We start from the raw sequence: 27,625 nt of genomic DNA, 5'->3' as shown, positions 1-27,625 counted from the left end.
CCCAGCACCCGGGCCATCTTTGCTCCAATGGAGCCTTGGCTGCGGGAGGGGAAGAGAGAGACAGAGAGGAGAGCGTGGCGGAGGGGTGGAGAAGCAAACGGGCGCTTCTCCTATGTGCCCTGGCCGGGAATCGAACCCGGGTCCTCCGCACGCTAGGCCGACGCTCTACCGCTGAGCCAACCAGCCAGGGCCAAAGGGGATTGTCTTCTTAATTTCCCTTTCAGACAGTTCATTGTTGGTGTATAAAAATGCCTCTGATTTCTAAATATTAATTTTATATCCTGCCACCTTCCTGAATTTATTAATCAGGTCTAGTAGTGTTTTGACTGAGACTTTAGGGTTTTCTATATACAGTATCATATCATCTGCAAATAATGATAGTTTTACTTCTTCTTTTCCAAATGGATGCTTTTTATTTCTACTTCTTGTCTGATTGCTGTGGCTAGGACTTCCAGGGCTATGTTGAATAAGAGTGGTGAAAGGGGCACCCCTGCCTTTTTTTTTATCTTAAGGTGATTTCTTTTCATTTTAGCCCATTGAGTATGATGTTGGCTGTGGGTTTGTCATAGATGACCTTTATCATGTTGAGGTATGTTCCCTGTATTATCACGTTGATGAGAGTTTTGATCATAAATGGGTGCTGGATTTTATCAAATGCTTTCTCTGCATCTATTGATATTATCACGTGATTTTCTCTTTCCTTTTGTTTATGTGATGAATCACATTGATTGATTTGCAAATATTATACCAGCCTTGCCTTCCCAGAATAAATCCCACTTGATCATGATGTATGATTTTTTTCATGTATTGCTGGATCCAGTTTGCTAATATTTTGTTGAGAATTTTAGCCTCTTAATTCATCAGGGATATTGGCCTATAGTTTTCTTTCTTTGTGTTGTCTTTGCCTGGTTTTGGAATAAGGATTATGCTCGCTTCATAAAAGGAGCTTGGAAGTCTTCCCTCCTCTTGAATTATTTTATATAGCTTGAGAAGGATAGGAGTTAGTTCTTCTTTGAATATTTGGTAGAATTCTCCTGTGAAGCCATCTGGCCCAGGGCTTTTGTTTGTTGGGAGTGTTTTGAGAACTGTTTTGATCTCATTTGTTGTAATCGGTCTGTCTAGGTTTTCTGTTTCTTCCAGATGATTTTTGAAAGATTATATTTCAAGGAATTTGTCCATTTCACCTAGGTTGTCTAATTTTTTGGCATACAGTTATTCATAGTATTTTTTTACAATCCTTTGTATTTCTGCTGTCAGTTGTTACTTCTCCACTCTCATTTCTAATTTTATTTATTCAATATTTGAGTCCTCGCTCTTTTTTTCTTGGTGAGTCTGGTTCATCAATCTTGTTTACCTTTTCAAAGAACCAGCTCTTAGTTTCATTGATCCTTTTTATTGTATTTTTAGCTTCTATGTCATTTATTTCCACTCTGAACTTGATTATTTTCGTCCTTGTACTTCTCTGGGCTTTACTTGTTCTTTTTCTAATTCTTTTAGGTGCAGGGTTAAGTTGTTTATTTGAGCTTTTTCTAGCTTCTTAAGGTATGCCTGTAATGCTATGAACTTCCCTCTCAGGACTGCTTTTGCTGTGTCCCATAAATTTTGAGTTGTTGTATGTTCATTTTCATTTGTTTCATGGAAATTTTTATTTCTCCTTTGATCTCATTGTTAACCCATTCGTTATTTAGTAACATGCTATTTAGTTTCCAACTGTTTGAATATTTTTCAGTTTTTCTGTTGTGGTTGATTTTTAGTTTCATGCCATTGTGATCAGAGAACATACTTGATATGATTTCCGTCTTCTCAAATTTATGTAGACTTATTTTGTATCCTAACATGTGGTGTATCCTAGAAAATGTACCATGAGCACTTGAAAAGAATGTGTATTCTGCTGCTTTATGGTGAAAGGTCCTGAAGATATCTATTAAATCCAGTTTATCTAGTGTGTCCTTTAAGTCTGCTGTTTCTTTGTTAATTTCCTTTTTTGAGGATCTATCCAATGCTGTTAGTGGGGTATTGGAATCCTCTATAGTATTGTTGAATTCACCCTTTATGTCCACCAAAATCTGTTTTATATATTTAGGTGCTCCTATATTAGGTGCATATATGTTTATAATGATTATATCTTTCTATTGGATTGCTCCCTTTATCGTTATATAGTGACCTTCTTTATCCTTTACTATAGTCTTTGTTTTAAAGTCTATTTTGTCTGATATAAGTATTGCTACCCCAGCTTTTTTTTCATTTCCATTTGCATGAATTTTTTTTTTCCATCCTTTTACTTTCAGTCTATGTGTATCTTTTGTTTTGAGGTGGGTTTCTTGTAGACAGCTTATGTGCAGGTCCTGTTTTCTTATCCATGCAGCTACCCTATGTCTTTTGATTGGAGCATTAACTCCATTTACATTTAAGGTTATTATTGATATGTAGTTGTTTATTGCCATTTTATTCTTTAAATCTAAGATTTTTTTACTAGATTTTTCCCCCCTTTGTTCTGTTTAGAACAGGCCCCTTAACATTTCTTGCAGCATTGGTTTGATTGTAATGAATTCCTTGAGTTTTGTTTTTTTTCCTGTGAAGCTTTTTATTTATTCTTCAATTTTAAACAATAGCCTTGCTGGATAAAGAAGTCTTGGTTATAGGCTCTTTTTTTGCATTACTTTGAATATTTCTTGCCATTCCCTTCAGGCCTCAAGAGTTTCTGTTGAAAAGTCGAATGTCATCCTGATGGAGGCTGCTTTGTAGGTGATTGACTGCTTTTCTCTTGCAACTTTTAGTATTCTTTCTTTATCTCTTGTCTTTAGTATTTTAATTATGATGTGTCTTGGTGTAGGTCTCTTTGGGTTCCTCTTTAATGGGATTCTCTGTGCTTCTTGAACTTGTGTGACTTTTTTCTGCATCAATTGAGGGAAGTTTTCAGCTATGATTTCTTCAATCGAGTCTTTATCCCTTCTTTCTCTTCTCCTTCAGGAACCTCTATTATGTGAATGTTGTTTCTCTTCATGTCACAGAACTCTTTCAGAGTTTCCCCAGACTTTGTGATCCTCTCGACTTTTTTTGTTCTGCTTCCGTGCTTTTGCTCTTTTTGTCCTCTAAATCGTTGATTCGATCCTCTGCTTCATACAGCCTGCTTTTAATTCCTTCTAGTGTAGTCTTCATTTCTGATATTGTGTTTGTCATTTCTGTCTGGTTCCTTTTTATGATTTCAGTGTCCCTTTGTGTGTGTGTGTGTGTGTGTGTGTGTGTGTGTGTGTGTGTATTTTTCTGAAGTTGGAAACGGGTGGGCAGTCAGACAGACTCCCGCATGCACCCGACCGGGATCCGCCTGGCACGCCCACCAGGGGGCAATGCTCTGCCCATCTGGGGCGTTGCTCAGTTGCAACCAGAGCCATTCTATTGCCTGAGGCAGAGACCATAGAGCCATCCTCAGCGCCCAGGCCAACTTTGCTCCAGTGGAGCCTTGGCTGCGGGAGGGGAATAGATAGAGAGGAAGGAGAGGGGGAGGAGTGGAGAAGCAGATGGGCGCCTCTCCTGTGTGCCCTGGCTTAGAATCGAACCCGGGACTCCTGCACGCCAGGCCGATGCTCTGCCACTGAGCCAACCGGCCAGGGCTTCAATGTCCTTTTTGATGCCTGCTATTTCTTTGTTTAGGTGCTCATTATGTCCATCTATTGTTGCTCTAAGATCCTTGAGCATCCTAACAATCATTATTCTAAACTCTGCATCCAGTATCTTAGTTATTTCCATCTCATTAAGTTCTTTTTCTGGGAATTTCTCCTGTTGATTATTTGAATTGCAATTATCTGTCATTCCATTTTGTCTCTGTATAGACTGCTCCTTTGGATGTGGTTTTTGTGTAGCTAGCTGAATATAGGCTTGGTGTTGTCTGGCTTCAGCTTTCTGTTGTGTTGCTTCTAGATCTTCTTAAGTTGGGTTCAGCTGTTGTTTGTAATCCGCTGTGGGCTACTTGTCTGCTGCTACTGCTCTTTTTGCTGTTTGTGACAGTGTTTTCTATGCCTTAGCTGGGTCAGGTGTGAGTAACCTTTCTTTAAGATACCACTCTAGCCCTGGCCGGTTGGCTCAGCGGTAGAGCGTCGGCCTGGCGTGCAGAAGTCCCGGGTTCGATTCCTGGCCAGGGCACACAGGAGAAGCGCCCATCTGCTTCTCCACCCCTCCCCTTCTCCTTTCTCTCTGTCTCTCTCTTCCCCTCCTGCAGCCAAGGTTCCACTGGAGCAAAGATGGCCCGGGCGCCGGGGATGGCTCCTTGGCCTCTGCCCCAGGTGCTAGAGTGGCTCTGGTCGCAACAGAGCGACGCCCCAGATGGGCAGAGCATCGCCCCCTGGTGGGCAGAGCGTCGCCCCCTGGTGGGCGTGCCGGGTGGATCCTGGTCGGGCGCATGCGGGAGTCTGTCTGACTGTCTCTCCCTGTTTCCGGCTTCAGAAAAATACAGAAAATAAATAAATAAATAATAAAAAAAAAGATACCACTCTAACTAGGGTTGTTAGGGCTTGAGCTGATGTTCTCTGTATTTGGCCACTGGATGTACCAGCCCTGGACCTCCCTGGCCAGAACCTGGTGCATACCAGTGGGGTTCACTGCTTTTGACTGGTTCATAGCAACCTTCTTGGAGCTTTAGGTGATCCAGAATTTGTGGCTGTTTCTGCTGGGTCCTGATGCCATTGTAAATATCTGCTGCAGTCCTAGGCTGGCTTTTATCTACTCTTGGCCAGTGTGTGTGGTCTCTCTGTTCCTGAAGTGTGATCTTTCCGCCCCCTCCATGCTGCTTCGCCTCCTGGGGCACTCGGCACCTGCACTGCCAGCGCTCTTGGGCTCGCAGGCCACAGCTTGGACTACTCAGCCAGCACGGAAGACTCCTCACTTTGCTGGGCTCTGCTCCCCCCCAGCTGGTGCAAAGCTGACTCTTTGGGCTCCGCCCCCTGTGGGCATGAGGGACACCTATTAAGGCCCTGCCTCTTGCCTTTACAGCACGGGCCACCAGGTTCCGCCCCCCATAGGTGTGCTGGATGCCTTTCTGGGCTCCGCCCCCTATGGGTATACAGGCTGCCTCTCCAGGTTTCTCCCCTCCCCACCTGCAGCATGGGGCACCAGGCTCCCATTCCATCATGTGGGCTGCCTTCTGGGCTCTACCCCCGTGGGCTGCACGAGCCAAGCGCCATGGTCGCAGCTGCAGCTGGCCCTCCTGCCCTTTCGAGGGTACTGAGCAGGTTGGGGTGGGGTTGTGTAGCCCAGACCTCAGCACTCAAAATCTGTGTCCCTGATGCGCCCCCTGCTTCTAAGTGTCTCTCTGCCCTGACTGGAGCCTCTAATGCATAGGGTAAATGCTTTTCTTTGCCGGCTTGGTTCTCCCAGGAAAAATGGCCATTTTAGGTTTGGGGAGTGACCCAGCACAAGGGTCAGGGTGGCTGGTCCCCTACAGTCTTTCTCTGTGCCCTCGAGACCACACTCTCTTGCAACTCCCATCCTCTTAGCACTCCCACTCCCAGAGCCCCGAGTAAATGGCTGTGAACGATGTTTTCTTTGTGGTCCCTTTAAGACGGAGCCTGGGTCTTAGAGTTCTGTCTTCCTCTCTCAAACAGTAACCCGGCTCATCTTTCAGCTAAATGCTCTCCGGACGCTTCCTCTAGTCTCTGTGACTCCAGGCTGGGGTTCCGGTCCTGTGACTGAGGGCCCACAACTCTCTGGGAAACCCACTGTACCCTGAGAGACTCCCTGGGCCACCTCTCACTCTTGGGAGCAGGGCAGCCCTTTCCATGTCTTTACCTTTCCTGTCAGCTCATTGTGGTTCCTTCGGTGATGCTTGGTTATAGATTCCTCTTAGTTTAGTCCAAAACTGGTTTTTCAAAATAATTATTCCTAAATTAAGTTGTAATCCACTTTGGTTCTGGTAGGTGGGAGTTGTAACGTCTGCCTACTCCGTCGCCATTTTCCCTCCCAAATAAATCAGTCTTAAAGTGATGGTACTTTATGTGCTAAAATGTAAAGAATCAGTCCTAACTAGCATGATGTTCTAGGATTTGAAAGCTGGAAGTGACCCCAGAGACCATGGGTACACAGCCAGAAAGCTTAGGAAACTTTATTCCATTCCTTTTTGGACAGCCTCCTTGTAGCTTGGGAAGGAGGATTAAGAACTTCATCTTTCAATTTGAAAACTTGAGCTTCACCCAGGATTCTATCATTGACTCTGTTTGACTTCTGGCATGAGATATAACTTAGTTTCTACATCAATTTCATCTGTAAAATGTGAATAATAGTCTATTTTGCAAGATTGTTTAAAAGATGATGAGGTTGGCTCAGAGTAAGCTTTCAGTATTTTGTGTTCAGCTTTTAGAATACAAAGCAGTAGTCAAGTGTAAGTATAAGAGTACACTAGTGAGATGATTGCTATTCTTAGTCTGTTATTGAATCCTCTTAAGTAACTTACACCTAGAAGGAAAGATCTGTGAACTTTTTTGAAGGAAAATTTCCAAGAGAAAATGATCACAAAAAGGCCCTGGGAGGGACTAGTGGGACCTTTAAGTAGTTGAGAAATGTGAGACTGGACATGGGATTTACGTTGGCTTTGCATCTGTATTAACTCTGTATTTCTACGCCTAGAAACTCTCTACTGAAGGAGAGTTTAGGTAGGTTGTCAAACTGTGCACTGGACCACAGGGATATAAAAGAGACAATGAGTGGTTAGTCAAGAAGAGGTGTGGAATTGCTGAGCATTTTGGAATCTTGTCTTTGACTTCTGGCTTCCTGTGCCTGGTACTAGGTAGGAGGTTAGTAAATATTTGTTGGAAAAAAATGACTGGAGATACTCTTGCATCTCAATGCTCATATTTTCAGTGTCTGGATTCGTTTGGGGGTTGCCTTGCCAAGTGTAACCTAGTGTGCTGGTAGCCTGAAGGCTCTCATTTTGTTTGCAATTACCTAGTGAAGTATGTTCAAGGCTCAGACTTGTCCAGACTGGAGGAATCACGGAGGTGGTGTGGATGGATTCCATTCTTTCTTTGCCTTCAACCTTTCCCCCATCTCTTCCCAATGGATTTGTTTAGGCTGAGTGCTGGTTTAGTTCACTCTCTTACGCAGATCTACACTTGGCTCTGTGTTTATTGTAAGTATTCATTGAATGTTTGTTGAATGGATGAATAAAAGGCACTAAATCTGTAGGAAGGCAAAAGAAAGGTTGAGAAGTATTGAAGCTGCCCAGGTGGGGAATTACAATGAATCAACCAAGGATCAAGTGCATACAAATGTTCTCTTAAACCACAGCCCCAGCAAGTTGAGTTCATTACTGTTTAGATGTCCTTGATTGGAAGCCAGTCTGGGTCTGTTTCAGCTCTCACTGTTCTTGGTCTGACTCTCCAGAAGAGAAATTAATTATCATCTTAGAAAACCCTCTTCAAAAATCTTAGGATGCCTTGTTAATAAGATAGAATGGTGGTTGGTCATTTTGGAAAGACAGTATAAGAGTGGCTGTGATCATTGTAATATTTATGTGATTCTTTATTTTCTTAGTTTTTCCTTGTTTTTTTTTCCATTTTATCCTCTTAATAACATTGTAAAAAGTTGTTATTATTAACTCATTCTCCATATACAAAAACTGTTATCTCAGAGACATATTATAAGTGGTTTAGGCCTCACAGAAGTGCTAAAATGGGTGGAGACTTTTTAATCTTAGTTTTGTGCTTTCTTTGTTTATATTATATTGGCTATCATAACTAGCATCATTTATTGACTGTATATTACTAATTAATATATGTTACTAATGAAGCACTGTCCTTACATTTTTTGTCTTTTGGCCACATGGTTTGTTCTTCTATACATGTATTTCCGATGGCTTTAGGCGACCCCTGTGTTTTGGTCGTTCGACCCCCGCCGGGGTCGCGACCCACAGGTTGAGAACCACTGTTCTGTACCCTCTCAGTCTTGGCTCAATGTTACCACTCAATTAAGCTCTCCTTGAATACCCATTTATGGGCTTATTAACTATGTGTATCCTCTTTACTTCTTTCTCCTCTGCTTTTTAAAATTTCCTTATAACTGGTCACCTAGGACTTATATATGTATCTACTTTTTAAATTGTGTATCTTTTCTTATAGAATATAAGCAGTATGAGGCAAAGGTTTTTGTTTGTTTCACTCCTTGACATACCCTCATTATGGTGAAAAAGTATCTCCAAGTAGTTTATGGTAGGTACTTAGTAAAATTTACTGCATAATTTAAGAACTCTCAAAGAACTCTAGAAGGTTTCCTGACAAGGAAGGCTATGCACAAAGAAATATTTTATCCAAAGTCACCCTACTAAGAAGTTAGAGAACCTGATTTTGAATTCAAGTGTATTTAGATTCAGTGCTTCCCTGTCTATATATGTTCAAAATTTTTTTTCTTAAACATATTGGGTTGGGGAGGGAGGGAGTATTGCAGAATCTTTTACAGGACATAAGAAACCAGATTCTGTTCTTTTTCTATTCCCTTTATTAGTAACTCACCTTACTTGATTAATACACTGGAGTTTAGTATGAGTTGTGTGTATTTTTTTTAATGGTATATCACTTTTAAAAAAGAAAAGATTTGTAAACCATTACACTACATCATGGTGCTTTCCAAAAAAATCATGCAAGGTTTACTTTGAATTTGTTTTAAAAGAAATGTAAAAATAGCCTGACCTGTGGTGGTGCAGTGGATAAAGCGTTTGACCTGGTATGCTGAGGTTGCCAGTTTGAAACCCCAGATTTGCTGGTCAAGGCATATGTGAGAAGCAACTATTATGAGTTGATGCTTCCTGCTCCTGCTCCCTTCTCTCTCTATCTCCTCTCTCTAAAAATCAATAAATAAAATCTTGAATTCTAAAAGAAAAAAAAGGAATGCAAAAATATTGTGTTTAGAGGATACTCCTTAAACTTTGGAAGGAATAAGAAAATATTAAATATTTTTATAGCAGAGAGAAATTTTTTTGGTATTTGTTACCTCTTCCAATAATAAGAATTAAGTTCCCTCATACTTCTGGTAAGTGGTAGGCAGTAGATGAATTCAGCAAACATTTGTTGAGGAATTACTATGTACTTGGCATTGGAGGAAGAAAAACCAAGGGCTTGTCCCAAGGGCATCACAGGAGACATGTTCTTATCTTGGTATATCTTACTAATCTCTTGTAGGTGATGCTCTGAGAGACAGAAATACCCCGTTTGGGCATTTATGAGAGGTAGAAGGGTGGTCTGAATAGATGATGGGTCCCATTTAGTATGCTAGTACTTTTGGTTATGTTCAAATTGCATTTTCTCCCCTAATTTTAATAAATAGGGGATAGGTACAAAATCTAGTCGATACCTTGAATGTATTAGATTTTATAAAAGATTATTTATTTGACTACCAGATCATGTTTATTTAACAAATACTGCTTCTTCGTGTAAGTTATCCCATTAAAATTTTACCACAATCCTGTGATACAAATACAATTTCTCTTCCCGGGAGCCCTGGCCAGTGCACTCAAACCAGTCAAGCCATGGCTGCAGGAGAAAAGAGAAAAAGGATAGGGGGAGAGGTGGAGAAGCATATGGTCACTTCTGTGTGCCCTGACTGGTAGTTGAACCCAGGATATCCACACGCCCAGCAGACACTCTACCACTAAGCCAGGGCCTGTAATAGTCTACTGTGCACATCTACCACATTTTATTCCATTCATCTCTCATGGACACCTAGGTTGAGTCTGTATCTTAGTTATTGTAAACAATGCTGCGACAAACATAGGGGTACATATTGAATATATCCTTTTGAGTCATTGTTTTTGTTTTCTTTGGTTAAATACCCAGAAATAGAATTGCTGGGTCCTATTGTAGTTCTTTTTAAAATTTTTTGAAGAAACTGCATACTGCTTTCCATAGGCTGTTACTAGTTTACAATCATTGCCAATACTTGTTTGTCTTTTTGATAATAGTCATTCTGACAGTTGTGAGGTGGTTTCTGATTGTAGCTTTGATTAGCATTTCCTGGAAGATTACTAAGTGATGTTGAGCATCTTTTAGTATGTCTATTGTCCATCTATATGTCTTCTTTGGGGAAATATCTATTTAGGTCCTCTGTCCATTTATTAATTGGATTGTTTGGGGGTTTTTTTTATGTAGAGTTGTATGAGTTCTTTATATATTTTGGGTATTAAACTTTTTTCAGATACATCAGTTGCAGATATCTTCTCCCATTAATAGTTTGCCTTTTCCTCTTGTTAATGGTTTCCATCGCTGCGCAAAAGCTTTTTAGTTTGATGAAGTCCCTTTTGTTTATTTTTGCTTTGCCTGAGGAGACTTAGCCAAAAAATTATTGCTGAGATCATGTCAGAGAGTTTACTGCCTATGTTTTCTTCCAGGAATTTTATGGTTTCAGGTCTTACATTTAAGACTTTAATCCATTCCCCAAATCATTCTTGAATTAGGTGGTAGATAGGACCAGGATTTTAATCATTGTGGTCTAACTCTGAAGCCCATGTTTTCAACCACTGTACTCTGTTACTTTTCATACTTTTTTCTGCTACCAGTTTTTCTACAGTTTTAGGTTTTTTTTAAATTGAAGGTGGTTTATTCTCTCCTGAGAGTATTGCACATCAGCCAAAGTAATATAAATAATATGTCTAAACATTGTAAGTACTGTGATGAAAAGTTAGCTGCTAAATGAGGAAAAGATGGAGTTGAAATGCTCCGTAGACATGGGTGAAGCAGTGCTGGGGAGTGCCTTCTGTTAGCTCTAGTAAATCAGAAAGATGTGAGTTGTGCCTCATGAGAAAGGGCATTCTAATACTAATGATCATCCTGCAGGAACATAAACAAGATATAAACACAAATGAAGTCCTTAATTTATTTAAAGAGAAGACTCTTGTCTTATTCACAATTTATCATCACTCCATTATTAACACAAGTTAAGGCAGTTGGTTCTAATTTGTGTCCTTTGGGAATTTCTCTGGGCTGTTGGTTTTCCTGTGTTTTGTTGGGGCTTTCTTTGTTGTTGGGTTGTGTGTGTGTGTGTGCGTGCGTGTAAATAAGTACCCCCTAAAAAGAACTTTTAACTAATGGAATGAAAAACTGCAGCTGTTGGGCTAGCACATAGGATTAAAGTAAACATAGTGAACCTCCTTTCTGTCACACACAAGTAAAAGTTCTAACTCTGGCCTTCTTAATGAGAGCTGTGGTGGGTAAAGCATTTGTTGCTGCCGTTTCCCTGAAGAACGTAGCAAACCGTTAGGTCCCTCTCAGAACTCTGAGGTTCTCTTCCAAGGCAAAGCTTGGACAACAGTGAGGATACTTGGGTGGGTCAGCTTCTTGGTGAAGCAGTCTGACAGCCACCAATCTCATTATTTATTAAATAGCAACTTTGAATTTAAAGTAGTTAACAACCTTGTTTATACATTAAGGAAAAATATATGCAGCATATGTTTTGTGTGCCTGTATATAGTATTTGTGTAAAGTATGTGGGTCTGCATGCAGTAAAGCTTTAATTCCTGTACTGAATATAAACCAGCTGACTTCAAGGGTACGTATTGTATGTTATTAGCCAGTGCATATGCCTGGTGTTGAGATAAACTGAGGTAATCCTACTTACACACACTGCCACCCCTTTCTGTATACTCACACATTTTATATAATGTACTCTCTATGAACACATAAAAAATACAGAATCTAGCTGTTGTTTATGTATATAAGTTGTCTTCTATGCACAGATTTATAGCATTTATAACATAGTGTTTATTTTTACATCTGTATATGTATCCCTATACCAATGATAGAAGAAGATGGAAACTGCTACTTCTCCCACCACCACCATGCACTGCTACTTTAGGCTTGAAATTCTGGTTATAGGTTTTTTGTGTTATTGTTTTGAAGGGAAAAAAAAAAAACCCAAAAGAGGCCGTTTCTTTGTTCCCTTAATTCCCACACATTGTGTTCCACTGTTTGTTAGGGAACAAATGAAGGGGCTGGTACAATGTCTCCGTGAGCAAAGGCAGGGGTGAGGGTGGTGGTGCAGGCAGGCACAGCTGGAGAAATAGGCTGCAGCCAGCAGAGGGGCGGGATGGCCTTCGGGGCAGGGCAGGAAAAGACGTGTGAGCTCCCGCGGGGGTGTGCGTCTCTCCCTGCTCCAGCTGGAACATAAGCTTTTCACATAACTGCAGTTCATACACGAGCAAATGCCTTCTTTCAGTGAAGCAGACCCTTGAAATGTATGGGCCTGAGCTGCTTACTGAAACCCCCTAAGCTTCATTTAACTAGAAGGAAGTAAATTGAGTTGTCATTCTAGAAGCCAGGAAGACTTCATCGTGAGAAATGAGTATTCCACTAAAATTAGGAACAAGCTCATTTTACACAATGTCCAGTATCTCAAGGTTTGCTAGTACTCAAAAATACTGGTAAAAAGGTAACAGCCAAGATTTCTCCAAATCGCCATGCCCCGCCCCCAACTCCAACTCCATCCTCCACCCAGAACCACTGCTCCTACTAAAAAATAAAATAACTTCAAATCACCTGTGCTGGCAAAATGCATAAAGAGAAACTCAACTCAGCATGTATTTTAAAATCAGGCAAGAAACTTCAGAGCAAGACCAGCTTATTCTTCGTATGTTCCTAGGTGTAATAGGGAATACTTGTGATAATGTAGAGGAATTAATTGCTGCTATTATCAAGAACTCCTGGCCTGACCAGGCAGTGGTGCAGTGGATAGAGCGTCAGACTGGGATGCGGAAGGAACCAGGTTCGAGACCAAGGTCGCTGGCTCGAGCAAGGGGTTACTTGGTCTGCTGAAGTCCCGCGGTCAAGGCACATATGAGAAAGCAATCAATGAACAACTAAGGTGTCGCAATGAAAAACTGATGATTGATGTTTCTCATCTCTCTCTGTTCCTGTATGTCTGTCCCTATCCCTCTCTCTGACTCGCTCTCTCTCTCTCTGTCCCTGTTAAAAAAACAAAACAGAACAAAAAAACCTCCTGGACTAGTGAAATGCTTTGAAAAGCTAGACCCGTGAAATAATACATGGTATGATCAAATTGGAAGCTTGCCAAAAGTTACAAATTATTTTAATATTAGGAGAATCCGGGCAGGTAGGGATCATGTTCAAATAGCTGTTCGTGGGCATTTACACTGGTTGTTACTTAAGCAGCCTTTAGTCCTTTCATATACTGCAAAGTACATGCAGGTTCTTCTTCAAAGTCACCGAGAGGTGTCACTGTCACATCCGCTGACACCTCCATATCAGGCACTACCTTGTTGGGGAAGGCCTTAGCAGTGAAGCCTATGGAAACAAAACAGCCAGTGGGGAGTAGACATGCCCTGGTTCTTCTGTTTGGAATCCTCCCTGTCATCAGATTGGGGATGAGAAGACCTTGCTAAATCCAACTGTGAGTTAGAGAATGATATCAGATGGAGCTTGGCAAGGGAACACATGGAACAGTTCAGAGGAGGATATAATAAAATTGTTGTGGTTGAGACAAATATCCTCATTCCTCTGGTTTGAAACCCACACGGGAAACATTACTTTGTGGTGTTGTTTCTAGCACGTCTTAATAGCAGCACATCTCCTCCTAGCACTGAACATTTGCACCTCATCTAATTTATCTGTGTGAGTGTTGTTGCTTTTCCTAATTACAAAAGAACAACAACAATACTGTACCTCTGTATTAGTACTTAGAGGTATATGCCTGCATTGTAAAGGCCTCTAGATCTCAGGGGCTGCTTTGCCACTATGCAAGCATTTTGACACTAAAGCCAAGAGTGCCTTTTCAGTCTACTGAGATAAGGTGCACAGTACAAGCCGGCTTTATTGGGTGGAAGTAAGACAAGAAGAGAGCGTGCTTCTGCCGCCTACAGTGGTCATGCTATAGGACACAGGCGACTGTGGCTACTCACAGCCAGACTTCAGTAGCTGAAGAACTTAAGTGTTTACAAGATGCTTTCTCTTGTACTGCTTTTTCCTGTTAGTTTTAAAGGGAATCTGTGTTGTGAAAATTTGTTACTCTGAATATGGAATACACTGTGCATTAGACTGTGTCTTGCACTGACTTATCTTTTTTGCAAGGGGGAACTCGGAATGACATTAGACTTAGGATAATTGCGCCATACTGCTATTACAAAGGCTGTGGATCAGCCAAGTCCTAAAATGGCACCATATGTATTATCTTCCGTTGGAAAAGTCAGTCAGGTTAACATACTACTAAGAAAGGAGAAATGGAAATACCTAGTTTCTTTCTTTTTTATCTTTTTCATTGTGTCTCAAGACTGTCTTTATAGGAATTGGATTAATAGGTTATTGGCCAACCTGAGGGTAAGGAAATGGTTAGTGACAGCAGATTTTTATTTCCCTGACAGGCATCTTTCCACTTCATTGCTGGGCTAATTGATACTTGCCGGCAAGTATTTGATTGATATGCCCTCAAAAGGCCTGTGAAGAACCCTAAACCACTCTGATCAGTTGGCTTCTATCCAGAGGGTAGGTCAGGTTTCTTCCTTCATTTACATAGAAAACATTTCCCAAGTCCCTGCAGGGTGCCAGGCTCTGGCCCAGGTTGCTGGCGAGGTTGAAATGAGGTATGATTTGCACTGGGTGTGGGGAAAGTAGTCTGGGCTAGTGAACTTGCATGTTCCCAAAGGCCTCCCAGCTGATCCTGGGTTCCTGCGATGTCTCCCCTGGCCGGCCTCCTCCTTATTTGGAATGCTTCTCAGTTACTCAGTTACACAGTTACACTGGTGTTTATAGCTACCTACAGATACTTGTATTCCAAGTAAGAGCTTTACATGGGAGAAGTAAAGGGACTGAGCTTTCTTTCCTTTTCTACAACTATGTCCTTCCAAGGCCACCAGGGAATGCCTAAGTTCACTAACCCAGAGTATTTTCCCCCTTTCCTCTTCAACTTACATCCTATACAAAGTTATTTCAAAAGCTGTGCGTTAAATGGAAGAGATTATTCTGTACACCGTGGCTCCTTCCCCCCACTCCGCAGCTCTCTCAGTCTCGTGGTTCTTTGTAAGGTCAAGACTAGGTTGAACTTTTTTCTTGTGAAGCAACAGGCTGTAAACTTTCAAGGCCTGAACACTTGCTTATTTTGGTTTGAAGGAACCTCTCGGCTCAGGGGCTCCTGTTACAGAGTGAAGTGAGAAGTGGGTTGAAGCCTGCCCTTCCCTTCGTATCTTTTGTTATGATCTGGTTGTTAAGGGTAGAGTGGGGTGAAAAGCAGGGCAAGAGCCCATTGAGCCCTTGAGTTGATAACCTTGGCTTTCAGGAGACATGGGTGTGTGTTTCCATGACTCTCCTGGAATACCTAATACAAACCGTTGCCCAAACCCCACCGTAACCTTTAAAGCAAACCTTGCGTGTTGCTTAAAGAGAGAAGCTGCCACTCTCAACCATTTCCCAGAGCTCAGCCTCCTCTGGTTCTTTGGCATGTCAGCACTTGCCTTCTGTTTTTCCCATTGCTCTCCTCCCCTGCTCAGCCACAGGGGCCTCACCTCTCACAGGATTGGGGTATGTGACCCTGGAGCCCAGGCAGCCTTGCATATAAATCTTCCTGGTCCACCTGCAGTTCATCTGTCAGCAGCTGCCCTGCTTCTCCGCTGAGTGTGCTATTCCCACACACCCATCAGACAATCCCGAAGCCTCTGCAGGCCATTGGGAATTCATACTGGCCCTATTCTGTCTCTGGGTCTTCATCTCTCTCGTCCCGTTTCATTGCCTGCCATGCTCAGGCTCTGCTCTACTCTACTGAGTGGTTTCATGAAGTGCAAACTAATAGTAGATGAGCAGCCACATTATATCTGTGACCAGTTGCCGTCAGGACTGGTATTCTTTTCATCAGCAAGACTTACTTCGGAGCCGCTGATAGTACCCCAGAGGCAGATCAAAATAGAAAACCAAACAAGCCCAGAATTTGATTGGCTTGAGCTAGATATAAGCAATGTTAATAGGTTATCTGGCCTTTTCTAGAACTGAAAGCAGCATGACAAATAATAGTACTGTATATTGTTTGGGGAACAATTGAACACGGTAATGAATGCTTTTACATCTCTTGTAGATGCTAGGCACTATATTAAATAAAAGTGCATAGTCTGGGGGTTCAAGAGTATGGATTTGAGAGTGGTTCAAGAGTATGATCTGTTATTCCATCTATTAGCTAAGTGACCTTGGGCAAGTTGATTTCTGAGAACCATTTATAAAAAAATAGCATATATCAGTCACCAAGATTTGTGAGGATTAAAAAAGCATCATGTAAAGTTGCACTTTCGAAGTGCTGGACACATTGTAAGTAATAAATAAGTGCTAATTATTCTGATGTTGGTTTGTTGGAGAAAATAGAATCCTTAAAAGGGAAAAGATCAACAATATGAGTCAGGATAGGAGTGGCACAGATGGTGAGTCCTAGGCAATTTTCGAATAGAAGGGTCTTGACGGGCCTTCAAAGAGGCAAAAATTGAGCTGGTACTGGGAAGAAGGAGTAGAACTTAAATAATCTGATCTGGGAGAGTTCACATTTTTCTTCAATTTGGGGGAGTGTAGCAGAAAGAGAATAGAGTAGCGATTAGAAGAAAGTCTTTGTTTTCTGCATTTACTCAGTGTGAGTTTGGGCACACCACTGGGCCTTGATTTCCTGATTGAAAAGAACACGGGTACGGGAATACCTGCTCTGCCCAGCTCGCAGGGTTATTGGGAGGCACACACAGGATGAATCATGTAAAAATACTTTCATATGGTAAAAAAATGCAACATAAGAATAGAGTCATTGGACTTTTAAGATTAGAAAGAGAGGATCCCAGAAGACTCCTTAGCTACCTACAACTGTCATTATGTGACCTAGCTGACACTGCTTTAGAACAGTGGCCCCTAACCCCCGGTACCGGTCCGCAGGCCATTTGGTACTGGTCCTCAGAGAAAGAATAAATAACTTACATTATTTCCGTTTTATTTATACTTAAGTTTGAATGATGTTTTGTTTTTAAAAAATGACCAGATTCCCTCTATTACATCCGTCTAAAACTCACTCTTGACGCTTGTCTCGTAAGTTCGACAATTATATTTAAAAATACCACAGTTTTTACGCCAGTCGCATAATTTTATTTTGTGCATTTATCCGTCCCACCCTAAAGGCCAGTCCATGAAAATATTTTCTGACATTAAACTGGTCCGTGGCCCAAAAAAGGTGGGAGACCACTGCTTTAGAGGAAGCACTGACAGCCTAGGAAGGTCACAGCCCGCTGCTAGCACCTCTATCCCGACGCCTCTCCAATTGCTGGAAAAGTTCTTGGGATCTCGACTCAGAAGTCCTTGAGTCAGTGTGTGAGGTCCTGCAGAGAATGACAGCAGCTACCGTACTAGCAAATAGACCATTGATTTGTCACTCACCATATGTTAACCTCTCTGCTAAATACTGTACAAACCTTTTATCTCTTTTTTTTCTCAAGCAACATTGTGAAGTGACTGTTATTCTCAGTTCAGAGGTAATTGAATCGAGGCTTAGAGAAATAATTTGCCTGGTTCCTTTTAGCTAGTGTGATAGAACTGGATTTAACTCAAGTTTATTTGATTTCAGAACTTAAGCCCCTATTGCCATTTTGCTGTTCTTCTTAAAAATGAAATGCTTTTTCCCCCCAAACCCTGTGCCAGGTTTCCTATGGAGGATTAAGCATGAGGACGCGTTAAATGAATTAAATGGTTAATGTTCAGTTAATTCCTCTCCTTTTACTTATAACTCTGTTCTTGGAAAAGGTGGACTCCCCCTCCCTCCACGTTATTTTCCTGTCAACACCACATGCACTTTTTAGGCCCGAAACTGAGTTACAGCAATAAAAAATAATGCCTATACTCACCCTGGACTTTATATAGTCATTGTTTCAATTGATCATCACAATAAGTCCTTGAAAGGGGATATTATGGACCCTGGCTGTCTGGCTCAGTGGGTAGAATGCCAGCTCAGCATGTGGATGTCCCAGGTTGGATCCCCAATCAGGGCACACAGAAGAAGCAACCATCTGCTTCTCTCCTCCTTCCTCTCCCGCTTCTTTCTTTCTTTCCCTCCTGCAGCCAGTGGCTCGATTGGTTCTGAGCATGGGCCCCCAGCGCTATGGATAGCTTGGTTGATTAGATCATCAGTCCCAGATGGGAGTAAGGGGTTGCCAACTAGATCCTGATCCTAGCGCATGCAGGAGGGAGCCTGTCTTACTATCTCCCCTCCTCTCATTTAAACTAATTTTAAAAGAAAGGAAGAAAAAAGGAGTGTTATGCCTATTGTACTCATGAGGAAACTGAAACTGGGGGCAGTCAAAAAACTTGCCCAGATTCCCAGCCAATAATGGAAGAGCTGTTTGGAATATTACACCTATTCCCAATCAATGTAGTTATTATATCCTATATGCAGTGTGCAACACAGAACAGTGAGAATGTTTTCTACTTGAACTTTGGAATGCCATGGTGTGATGTTCAGAGACATTAAATATTAGTGCTTGCTTATCCTTAAAATTATTTCTCTGTCACATACATTTAAATAACCAAGTCCTGGAACTTTCTGGAAAGCAAAAGGTTTATTCTTGAATAATAAGGCTGAAATTGAAGGACAGGAGATCAGCTGTTAAATTCTTATCACGGCACAAAGGTTTCTGAATGTCAAATGTTAAACTCTTCTACATTTAGTAGGAATTTTGCTAGGAATCTTGGGTCCCCTAGGATACCTTTCCTGTCTGTGCCTGTCAGCTTCATTGTTATGTATTTTAAAATAAAGCTTTCCCTAACATCCAACACTCCTCTGGCCTTTCCTTTTAGGAAGGAGACATAAATAAAGTATGCACTGTTGCCTTTGCAGTTTTTTGTTTTCTTTTACCTTTTGCTAACTGCGTGCCCACCCTACCCCCAATCTTCAGAAGTATAAAGCTAAGGTAAAAAGAGCATTTAAAACAAAAAAGGGGACCCTCTGGAGAAGTATGCAAATGGAGGAACTGTCTCTGGGAAAATTAAGGGAAGTGAAATTCAGCAAGAAAGAAATTCATTGATGTTGTGATGAAACGTTGTCACTGGAGATGATGACAAATTAGAATCTGTTCCCATGGGGACCAGTGCAGTACCTACTGATCGTTTGACCCGTGGCTGAATGTTGGCTAGCTGAAGAATTGACCCAAAAGATGACAAGATGGTGTTTTAGTCCTGTTGTCTCATCAGCATTCAGGAACCCCTTAGGGGATGAAGAGGAGAGGATAAAGAAGGATAAAAGATGAAAGCTGAGCTGTGGAAAGAAAAATGTTTTTAATTACACTGAGGAGGATTGTGGGTCCACCTGTAGCTTTTTGTTGAGAGTGTCCTTTGTTTTCTCCTGTCTGCAGAGACCCTGGCGGGATACAGACCCAGAACTGTCTGGCTCTTGGAGAAGTCCATGCTTGTCGCTGGTTCTCCTCAGTTTAACGGGTACATTCAGGGCTTAATCTCTCTGTGGGCTATCTTTACTCTAATAGATTCTGTTACGCTTGCCGAGCAACCTGGATTTGGTTGACATGCTGAAAGAGATTGCTTTTATAGAGAGAAAAAATACCCCTCGGTGGAGCATGAGTTGAGGTTTCCATAGTGAGCCACTATCACATGCCTTGTCTGAAGGGCACAGGGAGGTCATCTCAGACAGTGGGGTCAAGGGAGGCCAGTGCAACCCCCTGGGAGTCAAGAGACCCTGAAGCTCCCTATGCCTCAGTTTCTTCACTTGTAAATGGGAATTACAAGCTCATCTTAATGCTGCAAATAAGTTAATTCAGATGAAAATCCAAAGGAAAATACTAAACTTTGAAATTTACTCCTGAAGGAATTTCATTCCATTCTCTTTCTGGGTTATGAACAAACGAACAAACACCCTGGAGTAATTGGAACAGGCCTTAGGCCACAGTAGTCAGGTACTAACAGGTAGACATTGTTTTTAGAGAATTCATTATTTCACACTTGGCCCTATCCCTGTTTTATATTGGTGGTAGAACTTAGCAGTTCTAAACTTTGCAGCATCTTGATTTTCATAGGTGTCAGTGAAGAATTCTAAACGAAATATTAATTTTTAAAAATCTAATTCTGATTATAAAGTAATAAGCCTGTGTATGACTTACGGTATCCTGCCAAGAATTCCACAGCATTTGTTAAATGGATTTGAAAAGAAATGGGGGAGGAGGTTGTCAGTATATTACAATACAAAGAGAACAGTGTTGCCTAAAAGTTGCTTAGGCTCTGAAGTTAGAACTCTTCTGGGTTTAGGTCCCAGCTCTACTATAGACTTGCTTTTGTGACTTTGAACAGGTTCTTTAACCTTCATTGTCTGTTTCTGGAAAATGAAAAGGTGTACCTTATAGGGTTCTTTGAAGGATTAAATTGATGTATGCGGCAAGATTTGGGGCATCGCAATGCGGAAGCTCAGGTGTTTCTGACAGGTGTGAACCCAAATGGAGGGAGCTTGCATTTGAAACCTTTTGTTAGCTGTGTCTGAGTTACTGATGTAGAATGAAGCTTGACACCCACCTTAACCGGGAGGCCAAAGGCAGAGGTTCCAGTGGCTCTGTGCCTTGGCTGATTGTGTTAACAGACGTCCACTCCTCTGTGTCTGTGATTCGTCACATATATTTCTTATTTCAAGCCACCTTTGCAGCTTCTTGTAAGTTTGGTTTGTCTGGGGCACCATAGCTGAGCACATAGGCTTGATAGACCAGACTGTTCTGAGTTTGAATAAAATGAGTGGGTTCTTTCATTCATTTTGCAGCTTTGGGTCACAAATAACCTCATTGTTATAAAATGATAATACCTACATTGTAGGGTCCTTGTGTCTAATATATGGTAAGTACCACTCTGTGGTAACTATTATAATTTTCTGAAGAGCCCTGAAATCTTTTCACAACAGGTTTATAACACACAGGCTCTAATCTTGATCATTCTGATGATTTAGATTCAGGGTGTGAAGCTGAGCAGCTCTGTTTCCTTTAGCTGCAATATGGTTATCTTAGGGTGGAATTCTGCCTACCCTGGGTGTGCCAGTTACTTGTTGCTGCATAACAAACCGCCCCAAATTTAGTGGCGTAAACAACTATATCTTTATGTCTCTGAATTTTTTGGGGTGAGGAATTTGGAACAGGCACTTTAAGATGGCTTGTATCTCTGCTCCGTGAATCTGGGGTTTTATCAGGGGAGACTGAGGGCTAGAATTGTCTGGAGGCTTCTTGACTCATATTTGAAGCATAAGCCAGATGACTTGAGGACTTGCTCAGCTGGCGTTGCCAGCCAGGCACTTAACTGTGATCTCTGTGTGGGTTGGACCTCCTCACACCATGGTAGCAGAGACCATTCCAAGGCAGACAGGCAGAAGTACATGGCCCTTTATGACCTACCTTTAGAAGTTGCATTCACTTTCTCCATACTCTGCTGGTAGAAGCCATCATAAGCCAACCCCGATTCAAACAGTGGGAGAAGAAGGAGCCTAAGTTCCATTTCTCAATGGGTAGGGGTGTTCAGCAAATTTTTATAAAATTACTGGAAGTATGGCTCTAATCTAGGGACATGTTAGGGCTTCGCACTTATATCAATACATACTGGTGTATATAGCAAAGCAGGCCATACAGGCTCTATTGCAACTGCTTAACTTTGTGTTGTATAATGAAAGCAGCCATAAATGATATGTAAACAACTGACTGTGTTTTAATAAAACTTTATTTACAAACACTGAAATTTGAATTTCAAGTACTTAAGTATCTCGAAATGCCATTTTTCAAAAAGACAGCTAAAATTGTAACAGTCATTCTTTAACTCCTACAAAAGCAGGCAGTGAGCCAGATTAGAATATTAGAAGTTTTCCAAATGTGTAGAAGAAATGGGCTATTTCTCAAGTGTTTGTGTATGTTTCTAGACATATGAGAGAAGGAAGTGATTACAAATTTCATTTTCACTTTAGAAATGAATTTGTGAAGCTACTTAGAATTTCGGTCCTTTCAAGTACACCGTACATCCTATTACAAAACATTTGTTACAGGGCAATGATATACTGCATGCTTGGTACTTGTAGATGGAAAATTAATGATATTTTGTTTATTTCAGAACCTAAAGAGAAAAGATAGAACTCTATCCTGGAGTTTCAAGAAATACATATTGATATGTATTTTTAAAATAATCACTCTGTGTTTTTAAAGAGGTTGTTGATCCTTTGATCAAAAAGATAAGGCTGCCTTACCTGTGGTGGCGCAGTGAATAAAGCCTTGACCTGGAATGCTGAGGTCGCCGGTTTGAAACCCTGGGCTTGCCTGGTCAAGGCACATACAGGAGTTGATGCTTCTTGCTCCTCCCCACCTTCTCTCTCTCTCTCTCTCTCTCTCTCTCTCTTCTCTGAAATGAATAAATAAAATAAATTTTTTAAAAAGATAAGGCTGATGACTCAGGTGTCAAAAATTTTTTTAACCTTTATTAATTCATTAAATATTTTTTTTGTCTGCCTCTAATACCAGGCAGGTGCTAGGTATTGAAGATAAAGAGATGAGCAAAAGTTTATATATGTCAAAAAAAAAGTTTATATATGTCACTTGCCCTTACAGGACATACAGTCTGGTTGGGTAACCAGGTGTTAAATAGATGATAGTGTTAAAGTGTAATATGTGTTTTGAAACAATACATTAGGTTTTAAGCTAGAACTTTACACTCTGTCTCTCACCCTCAGCTGCCCATTGAACGTGAGAGGCTAGGAAAAAGGGACTAGTTACAAGAGTGCAAACTGCTGTTTAAAAAAACATGTCAGCCCATGAGTGAGTAGTCCTGTATCTCTGTATTTGGGTTACATTTTAAAAACTGGAGGCATATGCAGTACCTCTTTCACATTGCTTTTAGAAAGGAAAAACAAAGAACAAAGTAGAAATATGTAAATACTGAAACTTGTTAGATATTTTTCTTAATGACCAATTTTGGATGAGTGAAGAACTTAACTTAGAAAAACAGATTGGGGCCTTGGCCGGTTGGCTCAGCAGTAGAGCGTTGGCCTGGCGTGTGGGGGACCCGGGTTCGATTCCCGGCCAGGGCACATAGGAGAAGCGCCCATTTGCTTCTCCACCCCCACCCCCTCCTTCCTCTCTGTCTCTCTCTTCCCCTCCTGCAGCCAAGGCTCCATTAGAGCAAAGATGGCCCGGGCACTGGGGATGGCTCCTTGGCCTCTGCCCCAGGCGCTAGAGTGGCTCTGGTCACCGCAGAGCGACGCCCCGGAGGGGCAGAGCATCGCCCCTGGTGGGCGTGCCGGGTGGATCCCGGTCAGGTGCATGCGGGAGTTTGTCTGACTGTCTCTCCCCATTTCCAGCTTCAGAAAAATACCAAAAAAAAAAAAAAGGAAAAAAAAAAAAAAAGAAAAACAGATTGGGATTTATTGACTGAATCGCAGATTGGGATAATTGTCTTTGATTTTTCTCTATAAATTTCCTCTAATGGAACACAATTGACTCCAATTGACACAATTGGGTTGTATAATTCTTGGTTAGTAGGCCTGTCCTGTGCAGTATAGTATGTTAGGAGCATCCTGACCTCTACCCACTAGATGCCAATAGTCTGCCAAGTTGTAACAACCAAAATTATCTCCAAACTCTGCCAAATGTCCCCTGTGCATATAAAATCACCAATAGTCTAAATTAAGATGGGAAATGAAACTTTTTCTCTACATTTTCTTGAAAGATCCCAGCAAGAAAAACATACATTTTGTTTTAATAGTAAGAAATTTAACTTAGGAAATAAAATTACAGATAGACTTGATAATTTTTGAGACATAAAATTTCTCCTTAGAAAATGCTGAAGTGAATTTGATAACCCATAGTCAGATTAAACATTACACCATACATACTGTCGCTATGTCCAGAAATTTTTCTAAACTTCATAATTATGCAATATTTAGCAAGTCTAAGAGTCTCATTACTTGATACTGAATTTCAAAATATCACTGGAACAAGATCAAATTTTAAAATTGGCTTGAAAATAACAAATGGGCCCTGCCCTGTTGGCTCAGTGATAGAGCTTTAGCCCAGCGTGTTAGATATCCCGGGTTTGATTACCAGTCAGGGCACACAGGAGAAGCACCCATCTGCTTCCCCACCTCTTTCCCTCTCACTTCTCTCTTTCTTCTACCCCCTCCTGCAGCTATGGTTCTATTAGAGCAAGTTGGCCCCGGGTACTGAGGATGGTTCCATGGCCTCCGCCTCAGGCACAAAAAAATGTCTCCAGTTGCAACCAAGCAGGGGCCCCAGAAGGGCAGAGCATCGCCCCCTAGTGGGATTGCCAGGTGGATCCCAGCCAGGGTGCATGTGGGAGTCTGTCTCTGCCTCCCCTCCTCTCACCAAATAAAAAAATAAAAATAAAAAAATAAAGAAAAGCAAAGAAAATAACAAATGAAGATATCTTGGTTTGACTCCATGTTCTTAGCCTGTAAGCTATTTGATTGTGTGAGATGCATGACCCAAAGGAAATGATTAGTTCTCCACTAGTATGCTGATAATGAATAGCTCTACAAAACCAATTAGCCGTAATTCTATCAGTCATTTCATTTGAGTAACATTCTTTTTAAGCGAAAGAAAAACAACACTGTTTTCCTTGGAGATCTGTAATTAAGCTGTGATATTTGATGGGGACAATGGAAGAAAAGCAGTATGCTTATTAATTTGCTTTTGTTATTCCCACATGCAAGTAAATTATGATGAAGTGATCTGTTCACAGCAGTTAAGAAAGACATTTGTCCATTTTAAAGGTGTAACAGACCAAATGAATGTGTTTCTAATTATATTTTGCTTTATGTGGATGTCTGCATTGCACAACTCTAGGGATTTGCCCTTTAGATGGAAGATTGTGATGGTGCCTCCTGAAATTGTGGAGGAAGAGACACTAAATGTCATTTTTTTTTTTCTTTTTTCTTTTTCTCTTTATGTGTTTTCCCCCTGAAAATCTATGTGAATCCAGACCATAAGTAGTGGGGTTTTTCTTCGATCATTATTTTTCCATTACTCCCAATGCCCACTGTCATTGACAGTCATATCAATCAACTTTGTTTTTCTTTATCTAGCAAGGCTGTGGGTTTTTAGTGTTCTATATGAATTTGCCCACATGAGAAATTTTTAATGCATCATCATCTATTATAAGACATAAGGTACTACTTTACTGTTATCTGAGTATCCTTCTGTGACTTCTGGGCATTTTGCAATTTTTAATCTCAATTTACAAAGTGGAATAAGACTTAGATGTGTGTAGTTTTGCCTGAAGTTTAAAACAAGCAATTTGTGACACAGATTAGCTTATTAGAAAAAGTACAATGGGTTATTATCTTGGACTTTTCGATTTATTTTGCTCACTGTCGCCCCACACACAGCTAGCCAAAAAAATCCGAGAGAAGTTCAACCGTTACTTGGATGTGGTCAACCGGAACAAGCAAGTTGTAGAAGCATCCTACACGGCTCACCTGACCTCTCCCCTCACCGCAATTCAAGACTGCTGTACTATCCCACCTTCTATGATGGAGTAAGACTTTAAAACTTTTTCTTGTTGTTTAAATAAAAATACTTGTGTTTGTTTATTGTAAAATGTATAGTATTCCTATATTAATAACTCCTTTATTATTACATGAACAAGTAATTTTTTAAAATGTGTGACTCAGTATTCTACATACAGGGAACTGCTCCACCTCCCCGCTCACCTTCTTATTGTGCTGAAGTTCAAGTTCAGAAGTATCAGATATCGTTTGCATAGATTTGACTAAGTCTAGAAAATTGCAAACATTTTGTCATGTGTCAACTAGTAAGTCATGAATATGGTTGTCTCATTGATTCTGATAATTTGCCTATTTTAAGGGAGCGCTTTTCGTCTTTGATGAAAGCAGCAAAAATTCCCACTTCTTACTTTAGTGTAGATATCACTTTAAAACTACCAAGGGAAATGTGGCTTCAGATAATATTGAAACAGAATTGGTATTTATATGGTTGAGAATATTTTTATTTATTGGGCTAGTGGTATATATAATATATAAAAATATATATATTTGAAGAGTAAAGAGTCATATGATGCTGGAAATTGTAGTAGAAAAATACTTATTAAGAGGTACAAAGAACTAAATTTTCAATTTGACTTGACCTTAAGATCCTACTGTGATCTTAAGTTATTTTTATGTGCAGGTTTCTATCAGTGGATAACAGTCCTTATACCAATTTTCTAGAGCTGTTTAGAATGAATAAAAAGCATTAACATATTCTAAAAATTTTGAGTGTAAATGTTACCATAATTAATATGTATTATTCCTCTTTTTGCATAATAAAGGCTCTTGAGGTTATACAAGGGATGGTAGTGGTTAAATGATGCTTTGTTTCCACAAGCAGGCTTATACTTATTGTATCCTGGTGGACTATGTTAGTAGCAAGGCATCCCTAAGATATTTTATTTCTTTATCTATATGATATTATCATGAGCCTTCTCTCAGGCTTACCCTGCCTGTGGCCTGAAGAAGCTCACATTAGTTGTTTACTAAACTAAATGGAAAGTGTATACAATTCGGAATGAGGCTATCCGGATATGAAACCGACCTGCAACACAGAATACTCAGATGATCTTGGATATTTGATGTCTTTGAGCGACTCCATCTTCATTTCTAGAACGGGAACAAAAACAAATACAGTACTTCACAGCCTGTCATAACATTCAGTGACATAAATGTGAAAATACTTCGTAAACTGTTATGTTCTGAACAAATATAGTCATAAGTTTATATACTCTCATAGCATAGTGAACTTTTTTTTTTTTACTTTTTTAGGTTTAATCAAAGGATTAAACCCTTTTTTATAATTGGCATAAGTAACATCTCTTTTTTACATCTAAAAATAAATGTAGCATCTAGTTGTATTTTGAACTAAAGAAAAAATCATTTTAAGGACTTAGTGAAAAGATAGTACAGCTAGTGCTCAACTTACGACCACGATTGGTTCCGACAGACAGGTCGTAACACGATTTGGTCATAAGTTGAGTAGGCTATATGTACAGTACTGTGAAATGATGTTATAAAAATCTTTAAGTCATATTTTATCATAATTTTCTTTCATTATTGTTATATATCATAATTTTCTTTGTTCATTTTATGCCATTTGTATCATCTCTACACCACTTTGTTTCTTATTTTTACATTCGTCAGGTTTAAGTAAAACACTGCATTACCAGTACAACTGGTTTAATTTATGCAAAGACAGTTTCCTCTTGGTAGACATCTTGGGAGGGGTTTGATGAAAAATATCCAAGACACAAAACACAAATTGCTGTACGGAGTCTGGGATAACAGATGAAATGGTGCACACGGAGATGGTAGTGGTAGTGCTGCTGTAAGCTGGTCCCACTGTCATACGCCCAGCTGGGCAACACTTGCGCTGCCAGATGTGGAGCAGTCGTGGCTAGCGATTGTGGTCGTAAAGTCGAATGGCCTTAAGTTGCATAGTTCGTAAGTTGATCAATATTTGTATAGTAAGAGAAAAGCCCTTAGAGCAGGGGTTGGGAACCTATGACTCGTGAGCCAGATGTGGCTCTTTTTTTTTTTTTTTTTTTTTTTTTTTGCATTTTTCTGAAGCTGGAAACAGGGAGAGACAGTCAGACAGACTCCCGCATGC

General features: G+C 40.6%; 1 protein-coding gene across 1 annotated transcript in view; it reads left to right on the top strand.

Annotated features, from left to right (window-relative positions):
- Positions 1–27,625, top strand: part of CACHD1 (cache domain containing 1) — a 265,693-nt gene that overhangs the window by 110,486 nt on the left and 127,582 nt on the right. Inside the window, exon 3 of the mRNA XM_066268985.1 lies at positions 25,354–25,502. Within this exon, the coding sequence (XP_066125082.1) occupies positions 25,354–25,502 (149 nt within the window). The remainder of the gene's footprint in view (positions 1–25,353; positions 25,503–27,625) is intronic.

The sequence above is a fragment of the Saccopteryx bilineata genome, chromosome 3 (genome assembly GCF_036850765.1).
Source record: "Saccopteryx bilineata isolate mSacBil1 chromosome 3, mSacBil1_pri_phased_curated, whole genome shotgun sequence".
Lineage (NCBI taxonomy): Eukaryota > Metazoa > Chordata > Mammalia > Chiroptera > Emballonuridae > Saccopteryx > Saccopteryx bilineata.
Note: the sequence above shows the minus strand (reverse complement) of the source record. Positions and strands in the feature narration are given on the sequence as shown.